This window comes from Lytechinus variegatus, chromosome 3 (genome assembly GCF_018143015.1).
Source record: "Lytechinus variegatus isolate NC3 chromosome 3, Lvar_3.0, whole genome shotgun sequence".
Taxonomy (NCBI): Eukaryota; Metazoa; Echinodermata; class Echinoidea; order Temnopleuroida; family Toxopneustidae; genus Lytechinus; species Lytechinus variegatus.
The window spans coordinates 36,500,618-36,528,210 of NC_054742.1; the positions used below are offsets into that span (position 1 = coordinate 36,500,618).

General features: G+C 35.0%; 1 protein-coding gene across 1 annotated transcript in view; it reads left to right on the forward strand.

Annotated features, from left to right (window-relative positions):
• The window catches only part of LOC121410901 (general transcription factor 3C polypeptide 1-like), a 70,631-nt gene that overhangs the window by 27,106 nt on the left and 15,932 nt on the right, over positions 1–27,593 (forward strand). The window contains exons 14-26 of the mRNA XM_041603279.1: positions 2,482–2,546; positions 3,152–3,242; positions 3,622–3,753; positions 4,995–5,036; positions 6,505–6,721; positions 7,938–8,197; positions 8,827–9,018; positions 9,675–9,849; positions 11,262–11,412; positions 18,360–18,463; positions 25,085–25,689; positions 25,941–26,057; positions 26,687–26,800. Coding sequence (XP_041459213.1) covers positions 2,482–2,546; positions 3,152–3,242; positions 3,622–3,753; positions 4,995–5,036; positions 6,505–6,721; positions 7,938–8,197; positions 8,827–9,018; positions 9,675–9,849; positions 11,262–11,412; positions 18,360–18,463; positions 25,085–25,689; positions 25,941–26,057; positions 26,687–26,800 — 2,265 coding nt within the window. The remainder of the gene's footprint in view (positions 1–2,481; positions 2,547–3,151; positions 3,243–3,621; positions 3,754–4,994; positions 5,037–6,504; positions 6,722–7,937; positions 8,198–8,826; positions 9,019–9,674; positions 9,850–11,261; positions 11,413–18,359; positions 18,464–25,084; positions 25,690–25,940; positions 26,058–26,686; positions 26,801–27,593) is intronic.

The window sequence follows — 27,593 nt, forward strand, 5'->3', positions numbered from 1 at the left end:
TCTACAAAAAATTTTTTCGTCACTTGCCCTGTTGGGCAAGTGATGAAAAAATTTGCTTGCCCGATAGAAAAAACTGCTTGCCCAATTTTTAAAATAATTTTTAAAATAATAATTAAATAAATTTTTTCATTATGACGGCACTACTCTTATTTTTATTAAGGTATACTAAATAACAATTGAGAATCATGTCCAGTATAAAAGAACACACATTGAAAAGGATATTTTCAGCAACGTAGGCCTGAGTCTTTACGTTTATTTTGGAGAAAAAAAATCAATATTTTATGGCTATTTAAGGTTTTAAAAAACCCTTCAACAAAAGTTGCTAAAATTTCATATTTTGCATCTTTAAATCCATGAAATGGCTACCTGCGTAACATATTTCCTTAGAATTGCTTTCATTTACCGTAGTTGGAAACTATAAAGAAAGCCAGTGAAAAATGTTCAGCTCTTTATTGACTCGGAAAAAATTATTTTATCATCAATAGTGGAGTGGCTAAAATTTCACATTTTGCATCTTTAAATCCATGAAATGGTCATTTATTTTCCATATTTCCTTGATTTCCTTGATTAAAAAAAATTAATTGGAAACCATCAAGTCTTTTCTTCATCATTTTATGATGTTCCACTCGGTCAATAATTTTATCTACATGTTTTCACTTATTAATGAATTATTAGTAACATTGTTTACGGTAATATTGTATGATTTTTAAGTAATCTTTTTCACTATGCTTAGAATCTTGGGTGTGTGTGTGTGTGGGTGTGTGTGCGTGTGTTTGTGTGGGTGTGACTGTGAGTTGAACTTTGATATAAATGAATTCAATATCTAATTTCTACTTCGCCTATTCGAGTACAATAACCTGTACTCGGCCATGTAATAAAGGCCCACATACCCTAACTTTTCCTGAAGTTCTTTGAAAACGCAGACTTCTACGAAAATTGCATTTCTCTATGGGGGAGTCTAAATTTGGTGAGAATGTATTCATTAATAACTTAAATATACATGACAATAAAGAAATCATCAAACTTTATTGGAAGTTTTGAATAATATACCCGAAATGTAAACTCTGTCTGAAACAGAAAATCACCATCATTGAGGCCTTTACTGAGCGAATTGTCCCCCAGAGCTCTGGCAGAGAGACAGAGCTCAGACTGGCTAGCTAGTATGCGCACGTGTGTGAGCCTCCCGCCGGCCTTGTAAAATAGATGGAGCTTTGTTTGATGATTTATTGTCTGATATTTACCTCATCCCCTCAGAAAGGGAAACAAATGAATTTTACGTCATAATTAACAAATACGGCAAGTTATTTTAGATGTTAATAGGCCGTTTTGAAAAGCAAAGCCGAATGACATGACAACTCACCAATGCGAGGTTACTAGACTCTGTGATTTATTTCCTGTGTAATTCTAATTATTTTATCACAGAATTGTGATATCGGAAGGGGGAAAATGTGCATTAGAAATTGCACATGGTGGTAGTCATAATGGACCCCTATACTACATTCAACTGTTTCCCGGCCATTGCGTTGATTTTTTTCATACCCGGTACCATGTATGGAAATACGTGGTACAGAAAAAATAACGCAATTTCGGAATTTGAAACTGCGCTACTCGTTATTTTTTAAGGCTGATTCATGATTTTGAGTGTGGATTTTGGATGATTTATGGAAAAACGAGGTACGGTACTGAAAAAAAAAGACGCAACAACCACTTGCCCGATCGGGCAATTGACTTTGAGAGGTGCTTGCCCGCACGTCATTTTCACTTGCCCCGGGCAAGCGGGCAAGCGGATTTGTCGCGCCCTGCTCATGGCATTACTGTGGATGATTCAATAGCAATGTTTACCAAAGAATAAATACTGAAAGTCTGTATTGATTTCTTGATCTCGGCATAATACTCCATGAGTTTTCATGTGGTAAATTGCCTCTTGGATGCCATCCAATTTGTCCACTTTCCGCCTTGTAATCTCGCCTTTCTTATGGACTTATCCTATCTCAAAAGTAGACAAAAGGAAATATGGACCATATGGGCATGAGAGTATGACAGTTAGGTCACGTGATGGTTGGACCAAATGGTAATTAGCCCAGAATTAATAGACCATACAACTAAGTGCAGAACTTGATATAAAAAAAGGAGTGAGACCTTATGCAGCACTCTGCATTGCTCTGGCAGACACAGAAGGTCAAAACGTGTGGCACTGACAGGATATGGTCAAAGTACCTGATGCTAATGAGGACAGCCGCAGTATTTTGGACAGCCTGGAGCCATTTGATTGTGAGGATGAAACAGTTGCAGGAGACCAGTCTTTAGGTTATTTAAGCATGAGTTACATTTTCTGCAGCATTACGTTTGAGACAATATCTTTATCAACAATCCTGTTTGGTAGTATTGAGTTTTTGTATGTGTGTAGACATACTGATAGGTTTACTCCATTATCTGTCCTGCAGAAATAACATTATGTTTATATTTTTATGTTTCTTACAGCATGTCAGGGCAAAGGAAGCAGAATCTGGGCTTACAGCAATTTGTTGTAGAAAGTCATTACACAGGTACATCTATATTTTATTTTATAAAGCATGATACTAAGAAGTTTACCATGAGAAGAATTGAAAATAAATTGTGTGATAAATTTAGCTTTTGCCCTTCAATCACAAGGTGGTGATCTGTGTTTCAGTGATCTCTCAAGTTTAAAGCTTTGATTACGGAGTCAAACAAGTGTTACTACCATCTCCAGTATATGCAAAGTTTATTTTACAGAAAAAAAAACTGATGGGGTGTGTAATATCAATATTCTTTGGACTGCCAGATTTATATTTTCTTGAGGGAAATTTTCAAAACAGCTTTTTTGTAAATTCAGGCTAGTTGGTTTCTATGATAAATGGGTACCTGTAAGAAAGCACTTTGATGATGTGAAGGCATGTTAGTGGTTAAGGCAGGTAGTGATTGGTGATCTCTGTGATCCTGATAACTTAGAATGTATTATATGCACAATGTTGTTATTGCTTTGGTTTCTATGTTATTGATGGTCGTATCTGCTAATGTTGCTATATCCACTGAATATAAAATTCTCCGATTCCCATAAACTTTGTATGTGTTAAAATTTAGAGGCAATTATTTTAACAAAATGATGGCTAACTCAACTTTATTTTCATAGGATGATACTAAACATGGCTGAAGAAGGGAAAGTGAATTACTTAACAAAGGAAATCAAGCGCAAGGGCAAAAATGGAATTAGAACAGAAGTAGTAAGTTTTCTTAATCTTTTTTTTCTCTCCCCCTATCTCTTCAATTACCACAAAGAATTGAAATGTATTTATTGTGTTCAGACATTAAAATAAAGCAAGCAATTTAGTAATTTTCTCATTGATTATGAAATATATTAGACATAATGTATTCACATTATGTATTTTTTTTTCCAATGATAAAACAAATTTATGAACTTTTTGATGAAAGAACATGCTCATTTTCTCAATTTATTGGTTCTGAACTTGAGTGATTCTTTGAATTACACAAAAGCACAAGATTTAAATAAATTACCAAGTGCCAATACTCCCACAACTGAACCATAGCTAGTTAGCAAAGTTTTCCCCATCTTAATCTTGTATTTTGATGTTACCTTGTCAGATCAAGATTGTGTCTGTTGCTTCGATCAAAGATGGCGATCCTCGTGTTCAAGATCTGTTGGAAAAGATAAGCCCCAAACAACAATTTGGTACTCAACCAGTTAAAGTTCCTCTCATGTATCGGAAATTAAAGGTTAGTATTCAAATACTGAGTACAATGGACAGAATATTTCATGATGTAAAAGATGATGATCCATTCAACGAGGTGAAGCTGATATGAATGGATCAGCAGATCTTCCTAGGTCAAAGGTCATTTAGGTCAATGAATGTAAATCATGCTGGCGGAATCAACATCGGAATCTTAACCAAGTTTAAATTTTTGTTGAAAGTATATGAATCTAGTTCATGTAACTTGGACATTAGGGTAATCAAGCTTCACATGATTAAGGTCAAAGGTCATTTCGGGTCATTTCACTTTGATCATGTTTGGGGTGTTTGTTGAAATGCCTTCATAACTTTGAAAGACTATGAATCTAGTTCATGAAACTTTAACATGAGAGAATCTAGTATCACTGATCGTCTTGCAGGAGTCTTGGGTCACATGATCAAGGTCATTTCAGGTCGAAGAACCTAGTATTTTATTATCATATAAATGGAGTGTTTTGTGAATAATTATTTTGGTTGTTTTCAAAGTCAGTACTGCTGCTACAATTAATTGTACAATGCAGGCCAGACTGTCAGAGGCATTCCACTTTACAAATTTCATATGTATTTTGTTTGTTCTATGTTATGTTTTTTTAATTGTATTTTTATGGGAATCGTCGGTGACAATATTTTAGTCATTAATAACATGAAATTGATTGCTTTTGATATGTAACAGTAGAAATAATGATACATCTATGAATTTTGACTACATAAAGAATTTGCTTTGAAATGATGTTGTAGAGCAATTTGGGATCTGACATGACATAGGACATGTGTAAAATCAGATAGGGGTATCCCTAATAAGTATCTTTTCAGATGACAGATTTACTGCGAAAAATAGGGTTAAGATATACATAAGAAATGAAAAACTGATAAAATACATAAGAAATAAGAGAATGATATTGCCAATTTTTAATATTAATTTGATAAGATTACCCAAAAGAATGTCCAGATCAAAATGTAACAGATTTAGAGAAATATTTAAGGATTAACAGCTAAATTACGGTTTTATTAGAATATTTCATATTTCATATAATAAAATACAAAAGAAATAGTGAGTGGATGATGTCATCAGTTTCCTCATTTGCATACCGACCAGGATGTTACACTTGTTTGATTTTTTTATTCAAATGACTTTTTGTTGGGGTGGACTTGTCCTTTAACATACAAAGAAATGACAGTTGAGATTTTTTTCTTCATTGATTTTTTTCTTTTATTAACTTTCAACAGAGTTCTGGAAAACCAAAAATAGCAATGTCGGACCTACTTAAAGTAAGTTTCACTTTTTCGTAATTCTATATGTTTTTTTTCTTTCACTTTTCAATCCCTGTTTAACACACCACTTGCTTGTTTTTCATTTCTTAGAGTTAATACTTATCCTCAAGACGACTTTGTTAAAGCAGACATTCTTCACAGTTGTGAGCAATACTGTCTCGACAATGAAGAGTTTTATCTAGCATTCAGATAATCCAAATTTACTTGGTCTCATTTTAAAGGAAAAAAACAGAGCTAGCATGCCATGTTTTGTAAAGAGTGAGAGCATCATCTGAGCATTACATTAACTTTTTGTCCAAGTCAGATCTGACCACTTTCCTTGATGCTGATTGGCTAAGAAGCACTGTTACTATGGTAACTGTCTGATAAAAATGGACTTCAGATGTTGTTTGAAGGTTTGCATGGTGGCATGTACAATTGCTGATGTGGTTTACGGTACACCATGTGGAGTGTTATAGAAAGAGTGGATAGAAGAAGTGGATAGGCGAGAAAGTGGAGATTTGAGAGTAGAGTATTCTTTCTTGAAAATAGTCCTGAAAAGGAATGTAAACCAGAAGGAATATTGAGTGAGAACAGTTTGAGTAGTAGAGCTGATGAGGAGATGCTGGCTTGAGTCGGCGAGTAGAGATGATGAGTAGTAGAGAGACTCGACGTTTCGGACAGGTTGACTGTCCGTCTTCAGGATGATGAGTAAAAGAGAGACTCGACGTTTCGGACAGGTTGACTGTCCGTCTTCAGGACTACTCATCATCTCTACTCGCCGACTCAAGCCAGCATCTCCTCATCAGCTCTACTACTCAAGCTGTTCTCACTCAACATTCCTTCTGGTTTACAGTCCTTTTCAGGACTATTTTCAAGAAAGAATACTCTACTCTCAAATCTCCACTTTCTCGCCTATCCACTTCTTCTCTTCTTCTATCCACTGTTTCTATAACACTCCACATGGTGTACTGTAAACCACATCAGCAAAAATGGACTTGTTGTCCGACAACTCCTTTCATGGAACGCTTCCCTGGTTACCAATATAAAGCATGATAAACAGACTCTAAAAATTAAAGTTCTATATCCCTCATTATTGTTGCAGTTTCCATCTTGTTTTCATGATTAGACAAACTTAAGTGTCCTAATATTATTCACAGAATATGTATGATTATTTTTGAAGCAATGATTTTATGCAAACATCTTGACAGTCCTTGTTAGAAAGTTGGAAGCAATGCAGTTTAATAGTTGATGAGAGTACAGTCCGCTCGTGTGTGTGGCTGTACAAGCACAGGATCGTTTACACATAATGTATTGTATCATTGTATGCCTATACGCTCAGAAGGCTATTTACACCCTTGATATCTGTATAGAAGTTTTTAAAAAGTGGAGGTGATTGAAAAGGAAGTATCATTTATGATTTGGAAAAATCATTGAATTAATTCCATTTGCTTTGTAAGAGTTCATAAACCCCTTTGTGTTTCAGAGCAAAATGTGCCATAGCCTTGAGAATAGAAAGAATATGGAGAGGTACGGATTCTGTTCCAAGATGGAGAGAGCAGAAGCCTTACACAAGTATCTATGGTACCTCTTGTATGGGACCAAGAAAGAAGGAGTATCCAAGCTGGAGCCAGTGGAGAGATTGTCTACAAAGGAGAAAAGAGCATTACCTGAAGGATGCAACGATGAGACAGAAGGACAAGGTTGGTTGAGACAAAGCATCAGACTTCAACTGAACTAGACTGTAATATACATATTGTTGGAGTTGCATTTTCTGTGAATTGCTGAATTCTCGATTTACATCTGGCCATCATCCATTCAGTGAAAGGGTAGATTCAAGCAAAATAATTTGATACCAGACGATGACCGTATTCTGTTTTTGCTTACATCCTATCCTATTGACATTATTTTTTTTAGAAATGCAAATTCTGTTTGATATTTCTGTTTTGGTCTTATATATATTGCTCATCTTGTCATGAAACAGGCCCCTCATTATTTGGGGGGGGGGGGGTACCAAGGTTATATATCACAGGTCATAGCATAGTTTCATTTCATCTACCACTTTCTCCAAAAAAAATCATAGTAAAGCAAGCAATAACATATGTGTAATTAAATAATATTCAACACATAATACTAGAATGAAAATAAGAAAGGGAACTTCATAGTGCATTGGCCTTTTAAGTCAGAATGCATACATTCAAATTGTAGTTACAAGATCAAATCAAGTAAAATAGCATAATGGCAACCTAAAAGGATATAAATTGTTTAATCACTGTCAAAACTAAATCCATTTTATTTTATTGTAGCTAATATGATACATAAAATTTGCAAACTGGGTTGCAAAGATATAAAGTACTAAAGGAATGTCAGTTTTTTTTCTTCAAAATGTTCGTGAAAAAGTAAATCAGTTGAGGCAAGAAAAAGTGGAGTTGTCATTTTAATTAGAGCTTGTTTACTGTAACAACTGTGTTCCGAATAGTTGTGAGATCATTACTCCACACTTTATATACAGAATGATAGGTTAGGTGAAATCATTGTTTAAAAAGTAAGTGAGAAAACTTATTGGAAAATAATGTTACATGTACTTTCCAGTTCAATCCCAAGACTTCAATTTCACATGTTAAAATGTTTAAAAGATTTTCTACTCATTTGTCCTAGATCTGGAATAATAATTTCAGTTTTTGAAAAACAGGAAATCAGGATTTGTGACTTTCTGGTATAAAACATCTACTTCTGTTCATTGGAATACTGGCCTGACTTATAAGAGCCCATATGAATCTGGAAAAAAAATTACTTGAGATTGTCCAGTCTCATATAAACTAAGTCAGATACAGCCACATCAAATAGATAGTAAAGGAGATATTACTTGGTGTCCATTCATGGTGTCCATTCACTTGCGAGTATTTTTTCTTTCCACAGCTAATATTATGTTAGCCGAGAGGATCAGAATGACTGCAGCTGCCAATGATAAAAGTCTGGTTTCGAATAATGAGGGTAAGGTTGAGATGGTAGAGAGTCCTTCTAGCATTGAGTGTCATCTGGATACCGAAGACTGGCGGCGATATGTCACCCCTGGTATACAGCATATTGGGTGGGCAAAGGGATGGGCAACCATGAATGACATCTTGTGTACCCTGCCATTGTCGATCTTTGTCAAGGTCAACTCAGTGACAAACGAGGTGAGTATATGGAGGAAGTAATTACGTAATAGCATGTTTTTCTCAGTGACGCACAAAGCGTTAAGAGACACACAGAGCGTCCAGTGATGCACAGAGCGTTCAGTGATGCACAGAGCATTCATTGATGTATTATCCAGAGTCTTTAAAATGAGGCAATATTATAATTATTACCTTTAGTTGTTGACATGTATAGTGTATTATTCAAGCCTATTACTTATAACATTCATTTGACTGTTGTGGCCGCCTAGTTCTAGTTCAAGCAGTTGTATAAGTTTGGCTAAGTAATTTTTATGTAAATTGTTTTTACATACATACTGTATGTGTACTCAATACTGAGATCTTGCTTTTTGATAAAAGGGTGAAATAGGGAAGAATGTTGCATTACTATTATCATAAGTCTGCTTGGAAAATCTTAAAATATGCAGGATGTATGTTTGCATACCAAACGTTACCCAATGTTGATTTGGATTTTGTCTAGTGGGTGAATCAGTGCTTTTTATTTATTTATTTATTTATTTGTTTTATTTATTTATTTTATTTATTAATTTTTGTTGTAGTAGTTTGATGCACATTTTAGACAACAGTACTGGTAGGTGATACTTACAATTCTTCAATAAATCTTGCTACAGGTACCTGGATTGGATGAGGCTTTAAAGCATCCAAGGATAAAACATTACCCCATCAATATCATACATCTTCAGCTCTTTTATGGTTCTGATGTCAACCGTGTCATCAACAATGTTCATGCCTGTCTTCTAAATCTCAGTGGCATGGGACTGCTATATTTTGATTGTCATCAACGACTCCAGAACAGAACTCGTGTAGGTACTTTTAGGGAAGACTTGCCATTACTCTTCCCTATCCATTCCTCCTTTCTCTTCCATGCTTTCTCTTTTCCTCCTTTCCACACTTCCTACCATCCCTTTAAACTCCATTTTCCCCCTTTCCTCATCCTGATTCCTCTCCGCTACCTTCTCCTTTCTACCCTATGCCATTTCCTACATCTCCCCCTCTCTACCTTCCGTCCTCCGTCCCCCTCTCCCTCCTTCATTCCTTCTTTTCCCCCTTCCCTTTTTCATTCATTCCTTCCTTTTTTTCTTCCTCCCCCTCCTTCCCCCTCCCTTTCCTTTTTCCTCCTTTCTCCCCTCCTTCCTCCATTCTAATGATCTCTCTTTAAAAAAAAGAAGATATTTTTACTTCTTTTCTTTCCTCTCATTTCCCATCCTTCATTTCGATTATTCTTTCTCTTGCTCTCTCTCCTGTTTTCCCCTTTTTTCAGCTTCTCTTCCTTCAATCCCCCTCTATCCTCATCCATCTTCTTTCTATTCCATCTCACCCCCCCCTTCCCTCTTCATTTATTCATGCTATTGTAATAAACTTTATTTTGAGGTATTAGCAAAAAAGTTGTTTGGTATTAAACCTATAGAGTCATTTTTATATTATCTCATGGAATCACATATTTCTAACCTACTTACAGGTGAACTTCTACTTGTGTCGAACTGGATCATTTTTAGACACTACCAGCTCTGCCACTGGGTCTATTCAAGTTGAGGAGAAGGCCTATCCAAAGAGAAGCTATAACTTCACTTCAATGGAGAATGTTGAACAGTTCTGGCTTGACTTTAAAATGAACTGCTTCACCACGCCTTTAGGTATTTCAAATCTTTATCTCTTCATCTGTCTCTCTCTATCTTGAGATGAATATTGATGTGAAGCTCATGCATTGATGCAGTGATTTAACAGATTAAGATTTCAGATAGAAAAGAACTAAAACTTCTCTGAATCTTCTGGTAATATATTTTGATATTTTTTTTAATAAATGATAATGATAACTATTATTTAGATGTAGGGTTTTTGAGGCGCAGATAAACAGTGATGAGGTTGTTTCAAAGAGACAAAATATTAAAACTTATTTTTAACGTGCATGTCTATGAAAACCATCCAATATTGAAAATATTGGACAAAATGAATATTTTTCCCTGCCCACAAGAATATCATTGCTTAATAAATGATTGTGCACATGAATCTATTGTTTCATCGCAATGAAATTGAATTGCGTATTAGTTACCAGGAGGTGTGGTAAAGGAGCGTCAATTTATTGAATTCAAATGCACTTGCACTATACGCTAGCGCATCTTCACTTCATTACAGAGATTTATTTTTTTTAAATGACAATACTCATGATCATGGATTGCCATAAATGATGGTTACTAAAAAAAAATTGTTTTTGCTTCATTACTTTATGTTTAGTCTTGTATGGGTATCTAAATAATAATAATATTGGATGACCAATTTTCGTGGGATGCGTAGAAATATTGTTACTCGCTGAAAAAATAATATTGGATTCGTCTTCAACTCATCCAATATTGTTCTATCAGCTCGTACAATATTTCTTCGCATCCCACTCAAGGCCATCCAATATTCCCTAAAAAACACAGTATAGAGCGCTTTACATATTTGGATATATAGACAAAAATAAGTACATGTACAAGTAAGTTGAAGAGTTGAATAGAATAGCGAAACACAAAATAATATAAACTTAAAGCCTACCAAAAATTAAAGAAAAATGCATGGAGGATAAATAAACACATTACAAGGAATGTTATAACAAATAACAATGAAATTTGAATTAAAGTAAATATCTGAAAAATGTTTTGGACTATAATTTGTGTCTATTGGCTCAGTTGGTAGAGCGTCCGTCTCACAACTGGAAGGTCGGGAGTTCAAAACTCGCCCACATCAGACCAAAAGACAATTAAATGGGATTTGCTGCTTCCCTGTTTGGTGTTCAACATTAAAGGGATAGAGCCTCGCAAGTCTGACACTGCACAGTGGCTGGCGGGCCCATGATCAATTGGGCAAAGCAAATTTTTTTGAGCATTTCATTTCATGTCAGTTTTGAACAATAAAATATGGATAGATGGATTTTTAAAAAAGTTTTGGGCTCCAGTTTCTTCCATGAAGCATTTTTACAGTGATTTTCGCTGTTCATTTAGTGTCAGCCAATCAGATGCAAAGGTTTCAGTAGCTTGTAATAACTGTCAATCAACAAATTACTCCCCAGGTGCATTCAAATATGAAGGTCCCAAAGAACCTGCCAAGGACAAAAAGATGTTGATAATGGTAGCAGAGACTATTCACCAAGTTCCTCCTGAGCCAGTCACTATTCCTGGAGATGGTCGTGGAGCCGCTGGACTGGATACAACCTTCTATGCGTGAGTATCATTCTTTTATTCCAAACCTCTGTTATATTTTTTTGTCTCACCTGCGAAGCAAAGTGAGACTATAGGCGCCGCTTTTCTGACGGCGGCGTCAACATCAAATCTTAACCTGAGGTTAAGTTTTTTTAATTACGTCATAACTTAGAAAGTATATGGACCTAATTAATAAAACTTGGCCATAAGATTAATCAAGTATTACTGAACATCATTAGAGTTTCATGTCACATGACCTAGGTCAAAGGTCATTTAGGGTCAATGAACTTAGACCATGTTGGAGGAATCAACATCGAAATCTTAACCTGAGGTTAAGTTTTTGAAATGTCATCATAACTTAGAAAATATACGGACCTAGTTCATGAAACTTGGACATAAGGTTAATCAAGTATCACTGAACATCCTGCATGAGTTTCACGTCACATGACCAAGGTCAAAGGTCATTTAGGGTCAATGAACTTTGGTCGAATTGGGGATATCTGTTGAATTCCCATCATAACTTTGAAAGTTTATGGATCTGATTCATGAAACTTGGACATAATAGTAATCAAGCATCACTGAAAATTTTGTGCAAGTTTCAGGTCTCATGATTAAGGTCAAAGGTCATTTAAGGTCAATGAACTTTGGCCGAATCGGGGGTATCTGTTGAATTACCATCATAACTTTGAAAGTTTATTGGTCTAGTTCATTAAACTTGGACATTAGAGTAATCAAGTATCACTGAACATCCTGTGCGCGTTTCAGGTCACATGACCAAGGTCAAAGGTCAATGAACTTTGGCCGAATTGGGTGTATCTGTTGAATTACCATCATAACTTTGAAAGTTTATGGATCTAATTCATGAAACTTGTACATAAGAGTAATCAAGTATCACTGAACATCCTGTTCGAGTTTCAGGTCACATGATCAAGGTCAAAGGTCATGTAAGGTCAACGAACTTTGGCCATGTTGGGGTTTTTTGTTGAATAACCATCATATCTCTGTAAGTTTATTGGTCTAGTTCATAAAAAGTGGACATAAGAGTAACCATGTATCACTGAACATCTTGTGCGAGTTAGAGTAGTATTCAAAGTTAGCACAGCTGCTATATTGAACCGCGTGATGCAGGTGAGACGGCCAGAGGCATTCCACTTTTTTTTTTTTTTTAGCTCATCCGGCCCGAAGGGCAAGATGAGTTTATGCCGTGGCGTGGCGTCCGTCGTCTGTCGTCCGTCCACAATTTCAAAATGCTACTACTTCGCCATTTCAAGTTCGATTTCAATTCTGTTTGCTTTATATGATAGCACTAGGTGGGGGATTCAAAACTTCCACACAGAATTTTGAAATTAATTAAATATGCTAATTTATGCGCATTTTTCAAAATTCATAAAAAATGCTTCATTTGTTGACCGATTTTGAATTTTTTGCTTGCATCTGGTAAAGCTTCATGAGGTTCACCAAACTTCTACACAGAATTTTGACCAGAACAATTTTTATGCTAATTTATGCAAAATTAATTTATACAAATTTTGAAAAATTCACATAAAATGCTTCTTTATTTGTTGACTGAATTTGATTTTTTTTCTTCCATCTGGTAGAGCTTCATGAGGTTCACCAATCTTTTACACAGAATTTTGAAATTTTGACTGGAACAATTTTTATGCTAATTTATGTGAAATTAATTTATGCATATATTTAAAAATTCACATAGAATACTTCTTTTTCTTTATTTGTGGAACAATTTTGATTTTTTTTTCTTCCATCTGGTAGATCTTCATGAGGTTCAGCAATCTGCTACACAGAATTTTGAAATTTCAATTAGAACAATTTTTATGCTAATTTATTCGAAATTAATTTATGCATACAGTCCGACCTCTCTTATCCGGCCTCCCCTTATCCGGATCTCTCTATTATCCGGACGCACACTTGCCGAGATTTTTTTTTTTTTTTTTTTTTTAGTACAGGTACGTGAGGAAATGAGATTTCAATCTAAAGTCAATCCTATACATAAACTCACTTTGATTACATATATTTCCCAACATAGTCACCCTACACCAAACATATTTTTCATGAAAATATCTCACCCAAATCACCAAAAAACTTTAGGAATGATAATTTCCAGTAAATCAGGGTGCAGCGCAAACATTTCATCACGTTTCTCTTTTTGCTTCGCGGGAAAAACAACACATGTCTTGCTAGCTAACTTTAGGCCTCAATACGGACAGCGCCATCTATCATGTTTGAGCCTACAGTCAGTGGAACAATGGCTGACATTGCGAAGCTGCGATACCCGCCGCGATGATCTAATTTTAAAACTTAGTTTCATCGAGTCATTCACTTTCTTTCGAGGTATGCTCGATGTATACCTCAGTCATTTTAGCAGGTAAATTATCCAAGAGTTTTGGCCATCGATCGATTTCATTTCAATAAAAAACACTGCCTATAATTTGCACTGACTCTGCAGTGATTGTCTTTACCGTACGCCCACTACATTAGTGCAGTGTAGCTACTGCCGGTACTGGCCGGCAGCGCAGCTGCGTGTATTTAATATTGGGTCTCCCAGATCTGGATAAATCCCTTATCCGGATTGGTGCTGGTCCCAACGTGTCCGGATAAGAGAGGTCGGACTGTATTTTGAAAAATTCACATAAAGTGCTTCTTCTTTATTTGTTGACCGATTTTGATATTTTTTCTTCCATCTGGAAGAGCTTCATTAGGGTCACTTATTTGTTGATTGACTTTGGTTATTTTTGTTCCATCTGAGAGAGCGTCATTAGGTTCACCAAGGTTCTACACAGAGTTAAGAAACTGACTTGATAATTATTAATACTTAATTCATATGAAATTTATTCATAGATCACAAAAAAATGCTTTGTCATTTCTTCATGAATTTCAATTCTATATCCTCAATTTATGTCTCCAATATAATTCACTTCAGTGTCAACTGGGCTGAAATTAAAATTGTGTTAAATTTTGTTGCGAGATGCTGGATGAGCTCCACATCATTGATGTGCTAGTTAGCTCATCCGGCCCAAAGGGCAAGATGAGCTTATGCCGTGGCTTGGCGTACATCGTCCGTCGTCTGTTGTCCGTCCACAATTTCAAAATGCTACTACTTCGCTATTTCAAGTCCGATTTCAATTCTGTTTGCTTTATATGATAGCACTAGGTGGGGGATTCAAAACTTCCACACAGAATTTTGAAATTTATTAAATATGCTAATTTATGCCCATTTTTCAAAATTCACAAAAAATGCTTCTTTATTTGTTGACCGATTTTCAATTTTTTGCTTCCATCAGGTAGAGCTTCATGGGGTTCACCAAACTTGTACACAGAATTTTGAAAGTTTGACCAGAACAATTTTTATGCTAATTTATGCGAAATTAATTTATGCATATTTTTAAAAATTCACGTAAAATGCTTCTTTATTTGTTGACCGATTTTGATATTTTTTCTTCCATCTGGTAGAGCTTCATGAGGCTCACCAATCTGCTACACAGAATTTTGAAATTTCAATTAGAACAATTTTTATGCTAATTTATTCGAAATTAATTTATGCATATTTTGAAAAATTCACATAAAGTGCTTCTTCTTCTTTACTTGTTGACCAATTTTGATATTTTTTCTTCCATCTGGAAGAGCTTCATTAGGGTCACTTATTTCTTGATTGACTTTTAATATTTTTGTTCCATCTGAGAGCGTCATTAGGTTCACCAAGGTTCTACACAGAGTTAAGAAACTAGATAATTATATAAAATTTATTCATAGATCACAAAAAAAACAATTTTTATGATAATTTATGGAAAATTAATTTATGCCTATTTTTTTAAATTCACATAAAATGCTTTTTCTTCTTTAATTGTTGACTGATTTTTACTTTTTTCTTCTTCCATCTTGTAGAACTTTATGAGGTACACCAAAATTCTACAAAGAATTACAAAAAAATGTTTTTTCTTCTTCATTTGTTGATCAATATCAATTTTGTTTGCTTTATATAATAGCTCGAGGTGTTGATACAAAATTTCAACATAGAATTTTGAAACTCATTGAATATGCTAATTTATTCATATATTTTCAAAACTCACAAATATTACTTATTTATTTGTTGATTGACTTTGGTTATTTTTGTTCCATCTGAGAGCTACATTAGGTTCACCAAGGTTCTACACAGAGTTAAGAAACTTTGACTAGATAATTATTAATACTTAATTCACTTGAAATTTATTCATAGATCACAAAAAATGCTTCTATGTCATTTCTTCATCAATTTCAATTCTATATCCTCAATTTATGTCACCACTATAATTCACTACAGTGTCAACTGGGCTGAAATTAAAATTGTGTTAAATTTTGTTGCAAGATGCCAGATGAGCTCCACATCATTGATGTGCTAGTTTTGTTACACCTGTATTTCAGAACCGAGACAGAGGCGCTGCTTTTCCCACTACAGTGGTGGCTGCCTCAGCATTTAAATCATAACCAAGGTTATTAGTTTTTGACGTGTCATCTGATGTTGAAAATATATTTGTCCATCTCAATGAAGCATGAACATGAGTATTATTCATCATCATGCATGATTTTCAGGACTTATGATCAAGTTCAAAAGTTGATTTGGGTCCATGAACTTTGACCATGTTGTAGTATCAACTTCAAAAACCATTTTAAAAGAAATTACTTCTATGGTTTTTACAAAACATAATTATGAAGAGACAGGTTTCGGAATCTGAATGTTATGCAGGGTTTGCTGGAAAAACAGCTTACAGCTAAAGTGGCTACCCTGGCTAAATAACAGTTATTATTATTGTAATTGATATTGTATTGATACTATGGATTTGGCCTTGTCGCCCCGCCGCTGAAGAGATTTCATTGTGAGCGCTCTACCAGCTGCATTTCTTCTCCGATCATCTTCAAATTTGGCATGAAGGTCCATTATAGTAAAGCAAAGCCACCTATTGATTTGGTGTGGGCGGAGACATTGTCGCCATGGTAAAAATAGTTTTTGTGGAAATAGCAGAGATTTCCTTGTGAGTGCTCTACTGGCTGCATGTCTTCTCCGATCATCTTCTACTTTTTCATGAAGGTCCATTATGGTAAAGCAAAGCTGCCTATCGATTTTGGAGTGGGTGGAGACGTGGTTGCTATGGTAACCATATTTTTGTTGAAAATTTGGTAAAACATGTAACTTCTGGGTTTTTTTCCAGTTTGTCTTAACAGTTGGCACACAGAAGCAATATTAGCAGGAAAAGCAAAGGGTTAGGGTTAGGTTTACAAAATATATCCAGATTACTCTATAATTGTATCCCCCAACAGGTGCTACTGGAGCATACTTTAGGTTCTGCAGAGTCACCCTGCTGCGTCATACTATTGTCATCAAATTTGGTACCCAGAGGCAAAATGTGGGCAGGGTCATTGTTGCCATGATAATTGTATTTATTTTTGTCAAATTTCTGTGTGAGTTCTATATATTGCAATGATGGATGATGCGGTGGTTCCAGGGGATACATGTGCTCGGCCGAGCGACCCGCCAAGCATTTCTACATGTTATTATTGTTATTGTAAACAATTACCTAAAGTGATCATGAATAAAGTGAATCTCAGTTCATATCTGTTTGATATTATTTTTGACAATTCAATTCAGCCATTTTTTTTACTATTTTAAAAGGGTCGGTAGCCCGGCTAGCTAAGCCCGGCCAAAGAGGTAGAATTTGAAGTTATATACTTTATTACCCACTGATATACAGATAGGGGAGGGCTTGAGACCATGGGTCCCAAAAATTTTCAGCACTAAGAAAAAAAGGAAAGAAGGAAAAAAAGGTTAAATGATATATCATTTTCTGAATCTTGTGTCAAAATCGAACACTTTGTTTTTGTATTATTTTTTTTTTGCTTGCTCGCTTTGCTCACTCACATCTTTTTAAAAATTCTGCCTCTTATGCCATGTCTGCCCCATCAAAAATTTTTACTCATCACGTCATTGTTATGACCTCAAAGTGTCCCATATTTCGGCTACCCAAAACTGGTCACCCTGCTGTACGCATTGTGTTTGTATGTTAGGGGTGAAATGCATTTAGTATTTTAGTTATTAATCAAGAAATGTGTTAGCATATTATTAAGGACATCTAAAAAAAGGTAACACTTTATGTGCATGAAAGTTAACAGAAACACAAATGCACTTGGATGAATCCTTTATAGCCCGGACTATTTTAAAATTATGTAGCCCGGGAGGAATCACGAATCACGAATTAAAAAAACTCTGTTTTTATTTATTATCCTTTGTCTTTTAAAGGGGTACTCCAGGCTGAAAATAATGTGATTTAAACAGATGAAGAAAAATCAGACAATCAAAATAACACTGAAAATTTATCAAAATTGGAAAATGGATAACAAAGATAAAACAGTTCTCTGCATGTCTTCATGAATATTCAATGAGCAAACTGATGATGTCATATCCCCACTTTTTCTATTCTTATAACCAATTTATGAAATTATGTTTGTTCACATTTTTTCCTCCAAGAATTAAAAAAACTTGGATTGACACTTGATTTAATGCATTAGATGTTCATTATTCTAAACTATTTTATTGTGAGGGAGACATATCATACACACATTGATGAAAATATGAAATATTTATGATTTCATCTGATAACATAAAAAAAATGAAAGTGGGGAAATGACATCATCAGCCCACCAAATGAATATTCATGACGATGTGCACATAAATGTTTTCACATAATATTGCTAAACTTCAAAATTAATTAACTTAACTATTTGTTATCAGATTTTGATGAAATTTTAGCATTTTGCTCAGTGAATTTTACTTAAGATTGATTTAGATATAAGGAAGGAGTATCCCTTTACACATAATATGAAAAGTGAAGTTGATACATTAGAGAAAGGCTTAAAAGTAAAACATATAGTCCATTATTATTGTCATTTTTATCATTTGAACTTTTTATTCTATTTTTCAGGCACCGATGTAGTAACTGGGACAGGATTAAATGTCATAAACCAAAGAAAAAAACAGGAAAGGTTTTGGTGAAATCAGAAATAAAAAAAGAAGCTGAAGAGACAGGTAAGATATAAAAATGTTCCAAACAAGTCCATATGGTTCATTATGTTTTATGAATGGACATAAATATTTATTATTTTTTTAATGATTGCTAGAACTCTATAAATAAACACTTTTCAAAGCCTGATTGAAAAAAAATGAAATCCCTTCTATTTTTATCAAGATATTGAATTTGCACGATTAATCATGTCAAATAGTAGAAAGAGTACAATGTTTTGTTTGATAGTTTTTCTGAATTTTGAATGATGTTCATATTTTGCACCAGAAATATGGAAAGTTATATTTTTATTTTTATTCAATCCTTATAAAATCATTAATTTCTATTTTTGATCACTATATTGTTATCTAGTCATGTAATAATGTATGTTTGTACTATAATTCCACAATTTTATGTTTTGCCCATTTTTGTCTTGCCTGCATAGCAGATCTAGACTATAGGTGCCGCTTTTCTTGCAGCGTTGTCAACATTGAAATCCTTTTATTTATTTATTTAAAATGGTTAATTTCAACAAGGGCATCTATAGCGGCTGAAAAGCCGAATTGCATAACCCTTTACAATCATTAATTTTTTCATAAAGATACACTCAACATCAAATGAAAAAAGCTCAATTTACACAAATTCTACATAAGAAATATCAAAACACATAGAAATGTTGTTTATCATATTATGGGCGCATATATTAAATTATGACATTCATCCCTATCATGATAAACCAAACTTGAAAATACATGAGGCCAAATAACATGAAAACAAGGAATTCTGACTAACCAGAAATTAGCACGGAAGAGATGGAAATAAAGAAAAGAAAAAAAGAGGAAGAGAGAGGGGGGGGGGAGAAAGTGTGTGTGTGAGTGTAACAATGAGAATTTCTACTATTATAGATCCTGGTAGATTTAAATGATTCAGTTTAATAATGTACATTTAAGGTGTACATTATTTTAGTTAACTGGCCGCAAGAGATGAAGCATACAATCCATAAATACACTTATAATATCATGATATAAATTAACTCTGATAGTACATGCATTTAGAAATAGAATAGTGTTTTAATGTTGTGAAAAAATTCTCACAGATTAATTCAAAATCCACATATGAATGGCAAGATTTGTTTTTCTTTCCCGTATTAACACGATTCAAAATTTTGTAATGAAATAACAAGTTCATCATCTTAATCAAGGTTAAGTTTTTTAAATGTCATGATAACTTAGGAAATGTATGGACCTAGTTTATGAAACTTGGACATAAGGGTAATCAAGTATTACTGAACATCTTACTTGAGGTTCAAGTCACATGACCTAGGTCAGAGGTCACTTTATAGGGTCAATGAACTTTGGCCATGTTGGGGGTATTTATGGAATTGTCATAACTTTACAATTTTATGGATCTAGTTCATGAAACTTAGACATAAGAGCAATTAAATATCCCTGAACATCATGTGCCAGTTTCAGGTCACATGACCAAGGTCAAAGATCATTTATGGTCAACAAACGTTGATAATATTGGGGATATTTGTGGGATTGTCATAACTTTAAAAGTTTGTCACAAATTAACTTTGAAAGTGGATTTTTCACCCTAAATACATTCAGGTTAAAACTTAAGTTCAAAGACAATTGTGTCGACTCATTAAAAATCTTAATACCGGGTTGCTTGACCACCCACAATTCACAAATGACTCAAGAACTAGAGAACAGCCATCAAATAAAGTTTAAATAAACTTTATTTCTAAAAGAAATCACGGAATCCTTTCATAACAAAATTAGCAAAGTCTTTACAAAACAGAGCCTTGTACAAAGTGTAAATCAATAATAAATCACATAAACTAATGCCAAATTACAAAAAAAAAGCTCCCTCTCTTAACCCAAAATTAATTATGTCGCAAGTTTTCTTTATATTATAAGGATACCGTTGAAGCTGTAAAGTGTTCTAAATGTCTCTTCAAAACAGTCACCAAGACTCTGAAGGAGGTTTGGAGAATCTTGAAGTCGAACTTGAAGGACTAGCTCCCCAAGAGCTACTGCAGAACAATAGTCAATATTATGTGGTACAGTTTCCGTAGATGCGGCGACGAACTGAAGACATCTATGGAACGCTACATATACCTTATTTGGAATATATGAAGTGCCGTACGCTTCCGTTTGTAGAAATATCAGTATCAGTAACAGTAGTTACGCAGTAACCCAGAAGACCAATAATGTGGAAGGAAACACCGTAACGTGGCGTAACTTAACGGCCGCCTAAAAAAGGAGACACCCAATATTTATAAGAATACATAGGGTCTATATTAAAGTATCAACTTAGCAGTGGCAGAAGTTTAAATGCCACGGCCTGATCTAGTGCTGCAAGTCAGGCGGCATGTTCGGGTTCGGTTCGGCAATTTTTTTCCAAACTTTGGTTCGGTTCGGGGTTCGGCAATAAATGCCAAATTAAATTTAACATAAAAATAAAGATCGCCGACCCACAAACAAGTGATTGGCAGGATGATCTGTCATATATTTATAATAAATTTTGTTTCTAAAAAGAATAGTTCTGAAAATTGTTGAACTTTTCCTTTGTTTTAATCTTTAAACAAAAAATAAGTCATTTCTACTTTCTTTTTTAAATGAAAATAAAAAAAAAGAAAAAATATTGATAATGAGAGAATCCGGACAGAAACAGAATTACAGAGATCAGAATATTTTTTTCATGATTATTTCATGTAGCTATGATCATGATCGATTACGATTAGGCCTGGGAGTAAACATCGATTGATCGAATGGTTCGATTGGCATGCCGCCAATCACCAATCGATTAGAAAAATTTACACTAATCAAATGTTCGGTAGATCCTGATTATGACATTGGGATAACTCGAATACCCAAGTAATAATAACAAAAACAAGAAAACAACGATGACAACGGTTTTTGAATACTTCATACAGGTTTAAAAATTATGTTACCGAGGTAATTTTTCAAAAATTATCAATGATTGTATCACATTCACAGTTACACACCAACATGAAAGCGCTCCGAAAATTTTAATCCCACCCGACCTTGCCGTCGATACACAAAATAAGTCATTGTCTGCGTGCACAAAACAATAAGTAAACACACAACCAGCTCACTTGAGCTGATTGGACCTTCGGATAGCCAATGAAACTTTGGGAAACAAAAGAAGGCAGTGGTTCCCTTATCAGGAAAGGTCATGACTTCTGAAATGAATTGACCCCTCCCCCATCTGTGTGTGTGAGGGAGAGAGAGAGAGAAAGATAGGGTGGGATCCGGACAATTCCTTTCATGTTTCAAAACAATGCAACCTTTTTTATATCCCCCTCAAACAATGAAAACGACATTCCAACATGCGCCCGTCTTCACCAGTACTTTCTCGACTAGTCTCCAAAAATAGACCCAGTTATACATGTAGGTTCAAATGATAAAAAAAATCGTAATTTTGAAGGTATTTCAAATGAAATATTTTGCAAAATAATTTTTTTGAAATACATGTGTAGCATCGTTGGCAGTGCCACAAGTGGTGGCGGAGACATGGTGTGGGCAAGGGATGAAATTTTTCAAGTGAAATGCTCCATTTGGGGTCAATCTCAAAGAATACTTCATGAATGAGTTGTTTACGTCTTTGGGCTTTGCTGATCTGGGCTGATTCATTCATATGCAGGGGTGTGGCACTTGGAGGGATGCATGCATGATGCCAGAGTAACAGCATTGATTTAGGAAAGATTTTCATTGGAACAATATACTGAAAGATTTAATCTCATTTCATGTAGTTTCTTTTGATAAAAAAATCATGGAAAAGGGGGAAAAGGGCCTACTTTCATTTATGCCAAACATGCGACTTTGATGGAGATTTCTTCATGGGGGGGGTCACCATAAATTAGGTCACCTATTGTGACTTAAAAGACGTGATTCCCCAACGAACAATTGAATCATTCGATTATTTTTTCAGGAAATAATCGAATGGTGAAAATGACAATCGTCCCAGGCCTAATTACGATGTCATTGCCAACGCAGCTCAAATTGGAAAGTGTTGATCGGGAATGTCGAAACAGTAGACAAACAATCTCCACTCAACTGTTATTATACCGGTAGAATTCACATTCCAAAGAATATGAGTGTTTTAGAAAGTCCCTATTTTCTGAAAAGTGGTGAAATCTGGTCAATGAATTACTTTAAAAAGATAAAATATCAGTCCATTCTTGGTCCAGAAAGATCGACGCTACGTGACTTCAAACATATTTCCAACACGAAAATGAGTACATGGGACTGTACACTGTATTTTAGTGTTGTGAAATCACCCGGCGTTGATCGTCAGAACTAAGACGGAACTGATAATTTATCATTTCATTTTCAGTAATTGACCAGATTAAACCACTTTTAAGAAAATATTGACAATGGAAAAACGCATCAAGTTCGGAATACGAATTTTACCTGTATAACAGCAACCGAGAGCAGGTTGTTTGGACTTCCTGTTTCAACTTTCCTTACCAACCATTTCCGGAACATCGATCAGGGAACATGCGTTGATTTGGTTTGAATTTTTATATTTTCCGGTTTTTTCACCCTCATTCCTTCATCTCTTATTTATTTATCTTTTTTATTAATATGGAAATTTGAGAAGGTGGAATATATATACTTTACCATTACTTTGTCAGTCACAAGGAATTAATTTGTCTTGTCTTTTTCTTTTTTAAAATACAAGACAATTAAATGTACGTCCGATTGCAGCAACACGTAATTCAACTACACTTTTTAACTGAGCAAAGCTTAAAATGTCCCCACATTTTATAAGGAAAAAAATATATTCATGTTTATAAAAAAATTGAAAATGATAAAAATTTAATCAAACACGAGACCGAAACTGTCATACTTTGTCATTTACGAGGAATGAATTTATGTCTGGTTCTTTTTCTTTATTAAATACAAAATGATTAGGTGCGATTACGATCACGATCGATTATGGCAATACGTAATTACACCACACTTTTATACCGAGTTTAGCTTCAAAATGTCCCCTCATTTTATCAAGAAAAAATATATTTATGTTAATAAAATATTCTTAAGTTGATAACAGTTCAATCAAAGACGTGATGGGAGCTATCATAGTGGATTTTAAAAATATATTGAGTGGAATTCTCTTTGTGCACAATCACTAACCAATATTTTTTGTTTAATTTTATACTTAAATCTATGTAGTCATCACATTTATGCGTATTATTATTTTTTTTTAACCGAACTTCCGAACCAGGCCTTGGCGTTCGGTCCGGTTCGGAAGTGCCAAGTTCGGCGAACTTCCGGTCGGTTCGGCGGTTCGGCTGCAGCACTAGCCTGATCTATATAAAACTCCTATGTGACTTTTAGTAAATCAATTCAATAATGCATGAGTTGGAGGCATAAAAATATATATCTGCAAGCACTTGGATTATAAATGTAAGACATGCCTATGCTCTTAATACATTAACAAACTACACTTCCTACTCTTGAGTATATGCCCTTCCAAAAGCAAAAGCTCACAAGCTAAATAACATGTTAAATATCTTTGATATTTTATAGTAAATGAGAGAAATGCCTCTTATATCATGGCAATAAAGTCAAACTGGTTCACTATAGGCTATTCATTCTATTAACTTGTCAAAATAAAAGCAACTTACTGTCAGCAAATCTCATTAGCACCTAAAGGGGTATAACGGGTGTGGCTACCCAGAGGTACACCAGCTCGTAACACAGGTCCTCTCAGAAGGAGAGCTGGCTTCAGACTGATTAAATCACACCAAATTACAACATAGCAGAATCAGCCAAGCCAGAATACAAAAGAAAACACCTGAAGTGCATGCCTAGCTTTGCAGTATACAGGAGGTCTACATAGCACCTCAAGAAGGAAAGCTAATTATAATAAAGGCTGCCCAACTAGACTACCAAATCAGACTCTGTTTGCAAAGGATAGGGAAAATAATTAAGATTGTGACAAATTTTATGGATCTAGTTCATGAAACTTAGACATAATTGCAATTAAATATCCCTGAACACCCTGTGCCAGTTTCAGGTCACATGACCAAGGTCAAAGATCATTTATGGTCAACAAACGTTGATAATATTGGGGATATTTGTGGGATTGTCATTATAACTTTGAAAATTTATGGATCTAGTTCATGAAACTTTGACATAAGAGCATCCATGTATCCCTGAATATCCTGTGCGTGTATCAGGTCACATGACCAAGAACGTGATCATTTAAGGTCAATGAACTTTGTCCATGTTCAGGGTATTTGGGTCCTTGGTTCATGGGTTTTGATTCCTAACCATGGATGTTTTCCTTCAGCTAGAAATTTATCCACACTGTGCTGCACTCAACCCAGGTTAGGTAAATGGGTATCGGCAGGAAGTAATTCCTCAAAAAGCTGTGTGCACCGGAATCGGTAGACTAGCTTAGCCGGGGTAATATAGGAGCGCCTTGAGCACCTAGCAAGGTGGATATGTGCACTATACAAATCCTATAATATTATTATTATTTATAATAGATGTTCATTTTTATTTTGGTGTTATCTATTTCTGTAGCGGAACTTCTCACCTTTATTTTCCCTTCAATCCATTTTTAATAAAATCATGTAAACTATTTTTTGTTTGTTCTTTGCTCAGTGCAAGACCTTGCTTCAGAGGGAGGAGGAGCCAAGCGCAAAGAAAGAGGGAAAGTAATGAAAGTATTGGCCACGGAGCATAAGAAGGCAACGGCAGGTGGCAAAGGTCAAAAGCGAAAGCGCCAGAAAGCCAAACCAACACCAGATAAACCACAAGTAAACAACGATGTTTCAGTTCCAGAACCAGCTGATTCAGGCTTTTCAGAAAGGGCTTTATCAGACCAACGCATTGCAGAGAAAGCTGATGAGAGAAGCAAAGAGCAGAAGAAAGTTGCATCAGATTCCGGACCAACAGATGCAGACCTGGTAGCTGCAGAAACAGCAGGAGGAAGCAAGGTAAAGAAAATAAACCAGAGAAGCGAGGAACAGAAGAAAGTTGGATCAGATCCTGCATCAACAGATGCAGACCTGGTGGAAGGAGAAAGAGACAAAAACAGGATAGAGAAAGCAAACAAGAAAAGCAAAGGACAAAAGAAAACAGGACCAAAGAGAACACCAAGGAGTCACCTTGCTCATGATCTCCATATCTATGATGAGACAGATATGCAAGCTAAACAGACGAAGATTCTTAAGAGGGTCAAGTGGAGTGCAAGAGAAGACAATTTAGTGAGTAGAATAATGTTCATTGCTTCTACAGTAGCAATATTAAGCAATATTTTTCAGAATGCCTGTATCTTGTGAGACAAATTACACTGTCAGTGCTGATAAATGTCCATTGCCTCAAAGTCTAAAGTCCCAAAAAGTCAAAAAGTTGTGTGGACAAATAAATAATAGTAATGACTTCATCGTGATTTAATTCTTCTTTGTTATTTAATAAAGTTTTTGTTTCTATCTCTCTCTCTCTCTTGATATTGCAGCTTCTTTTATGTGGTTTGGCTCTTCGCTTTTTGAAAGTCAAGGTTACAAAGTGTGGCCCATTGAAGCATTATGTACATATGTCTGAAGTTCGCAATTTGCTTCGGGAAAATCTTGAGGTAAGAAATCAATTCTATACCCTTCTTTACATTTCTTTTAACCAGCTCATTATGATGGTAAAAGGACTTTTATGTTTGTTTAGGGGATATTAATTTTATTAAAATTATTTGTAAAGATGTCAAGAATAATCATATGAATGGTAATAGTAATTTTGATAATAATTTTAATAAAATCAAGAATGATGATACTCCTAATAATGAGACTAACAATTATTCTTCTCTGATCTATGTTCTGAGTGCCTAGCTAGATGTGACTGAATCTGTATATTTTTTCTCAATCTATTTTAGCTATATTAATTCAGAAGAATCATTGTCATCAGCAGATACACATAAATTGGGACATGATATCATGCCATATGCTACGAAAGAACCAAGTAATTAATATTTTCATTGTTTTGATCAAAGTAATAAAGAAACATAACATTTTTATTGTGCCTTTTGTAAAAAGATACAAAGTGCATTACATAGAGAAGAAAAAGTAGTGACAATGAAACAAAACAGAGAAACATACGTATATAAATGCAACAAGAATTAAAGAACATTGAAAAGACCAATGCTGACAAGTTAGCATTAACCTAAAGGCTGATCTATGGAAATATCTGTCATATTAAGGGTTTTTTGTCTTGCAGGAATCCTGCGATAAGACATCGGAATCATGTGCTCGTCGGATAAGAGTTCTTCTAAAAAATGACACCAATATGTCAAACTTCACTGTCTGCTTAGCTGACATCCATGCAGACTTGGTAATGTTCTCCTTTTTATTATACTTTTAACAAATAGTTTTTCCCTGAGAACTTCATTTGACATGCCATCCAAAGATAAGCATATTGTCCTATATCATTTTGTTACACATTTGGCCCTCATAGTATCAAAGTATTAGACTCTGCATAACCCAGTTGAAAATGACTTCATTTTAATTGTGGAATGTCCTTAAAATGTCATTGAACTCATGGGAACAGACAGTCAAGCTGTCCGGAACATCAAAACTCCTCAACATATTGAAGCGGATGACTGAAGCCAATGCGTTGTGTGTAAACGTCTCTCCCATGTTTCATAGATGCAGGCTATGTTACAATGGAAAACACTCCGTCCCTCGGATAGGACGTTAAATGGAGGCCCCGTGTAGAGGAGAGTCACCACCTTTGCACGTTAAGAACCCATTGCACTATTCGTATAAGAGTAGGGGAAACCCCGGTGTAGTGGTCCACCTGCATTCCTTCCAATCAGTTATATCGGGAGGAGAGACCTGCGGGTCACAGTGATTCAGTTCGCTTTTCGCCTCCTAGGCACAGGTGACGCCAAACAAATAATAATGATAATAATAATAATAGCTTAACTGCTTATCTAATCTTCATAGCTCATTTTCTCCTCTATACTGCACGTCTAAACATCCGTACTCATCTAACCAATGCTACAGGGACTTTTTAACTAAACTCTCTTCTACTCAAAGTCTTCATTTTCATCTTGTTTGCAGTCATTTTAAAGGACTACATCATATATTACAAAATATACTTCTTACTTTCATCTTTCTATTTC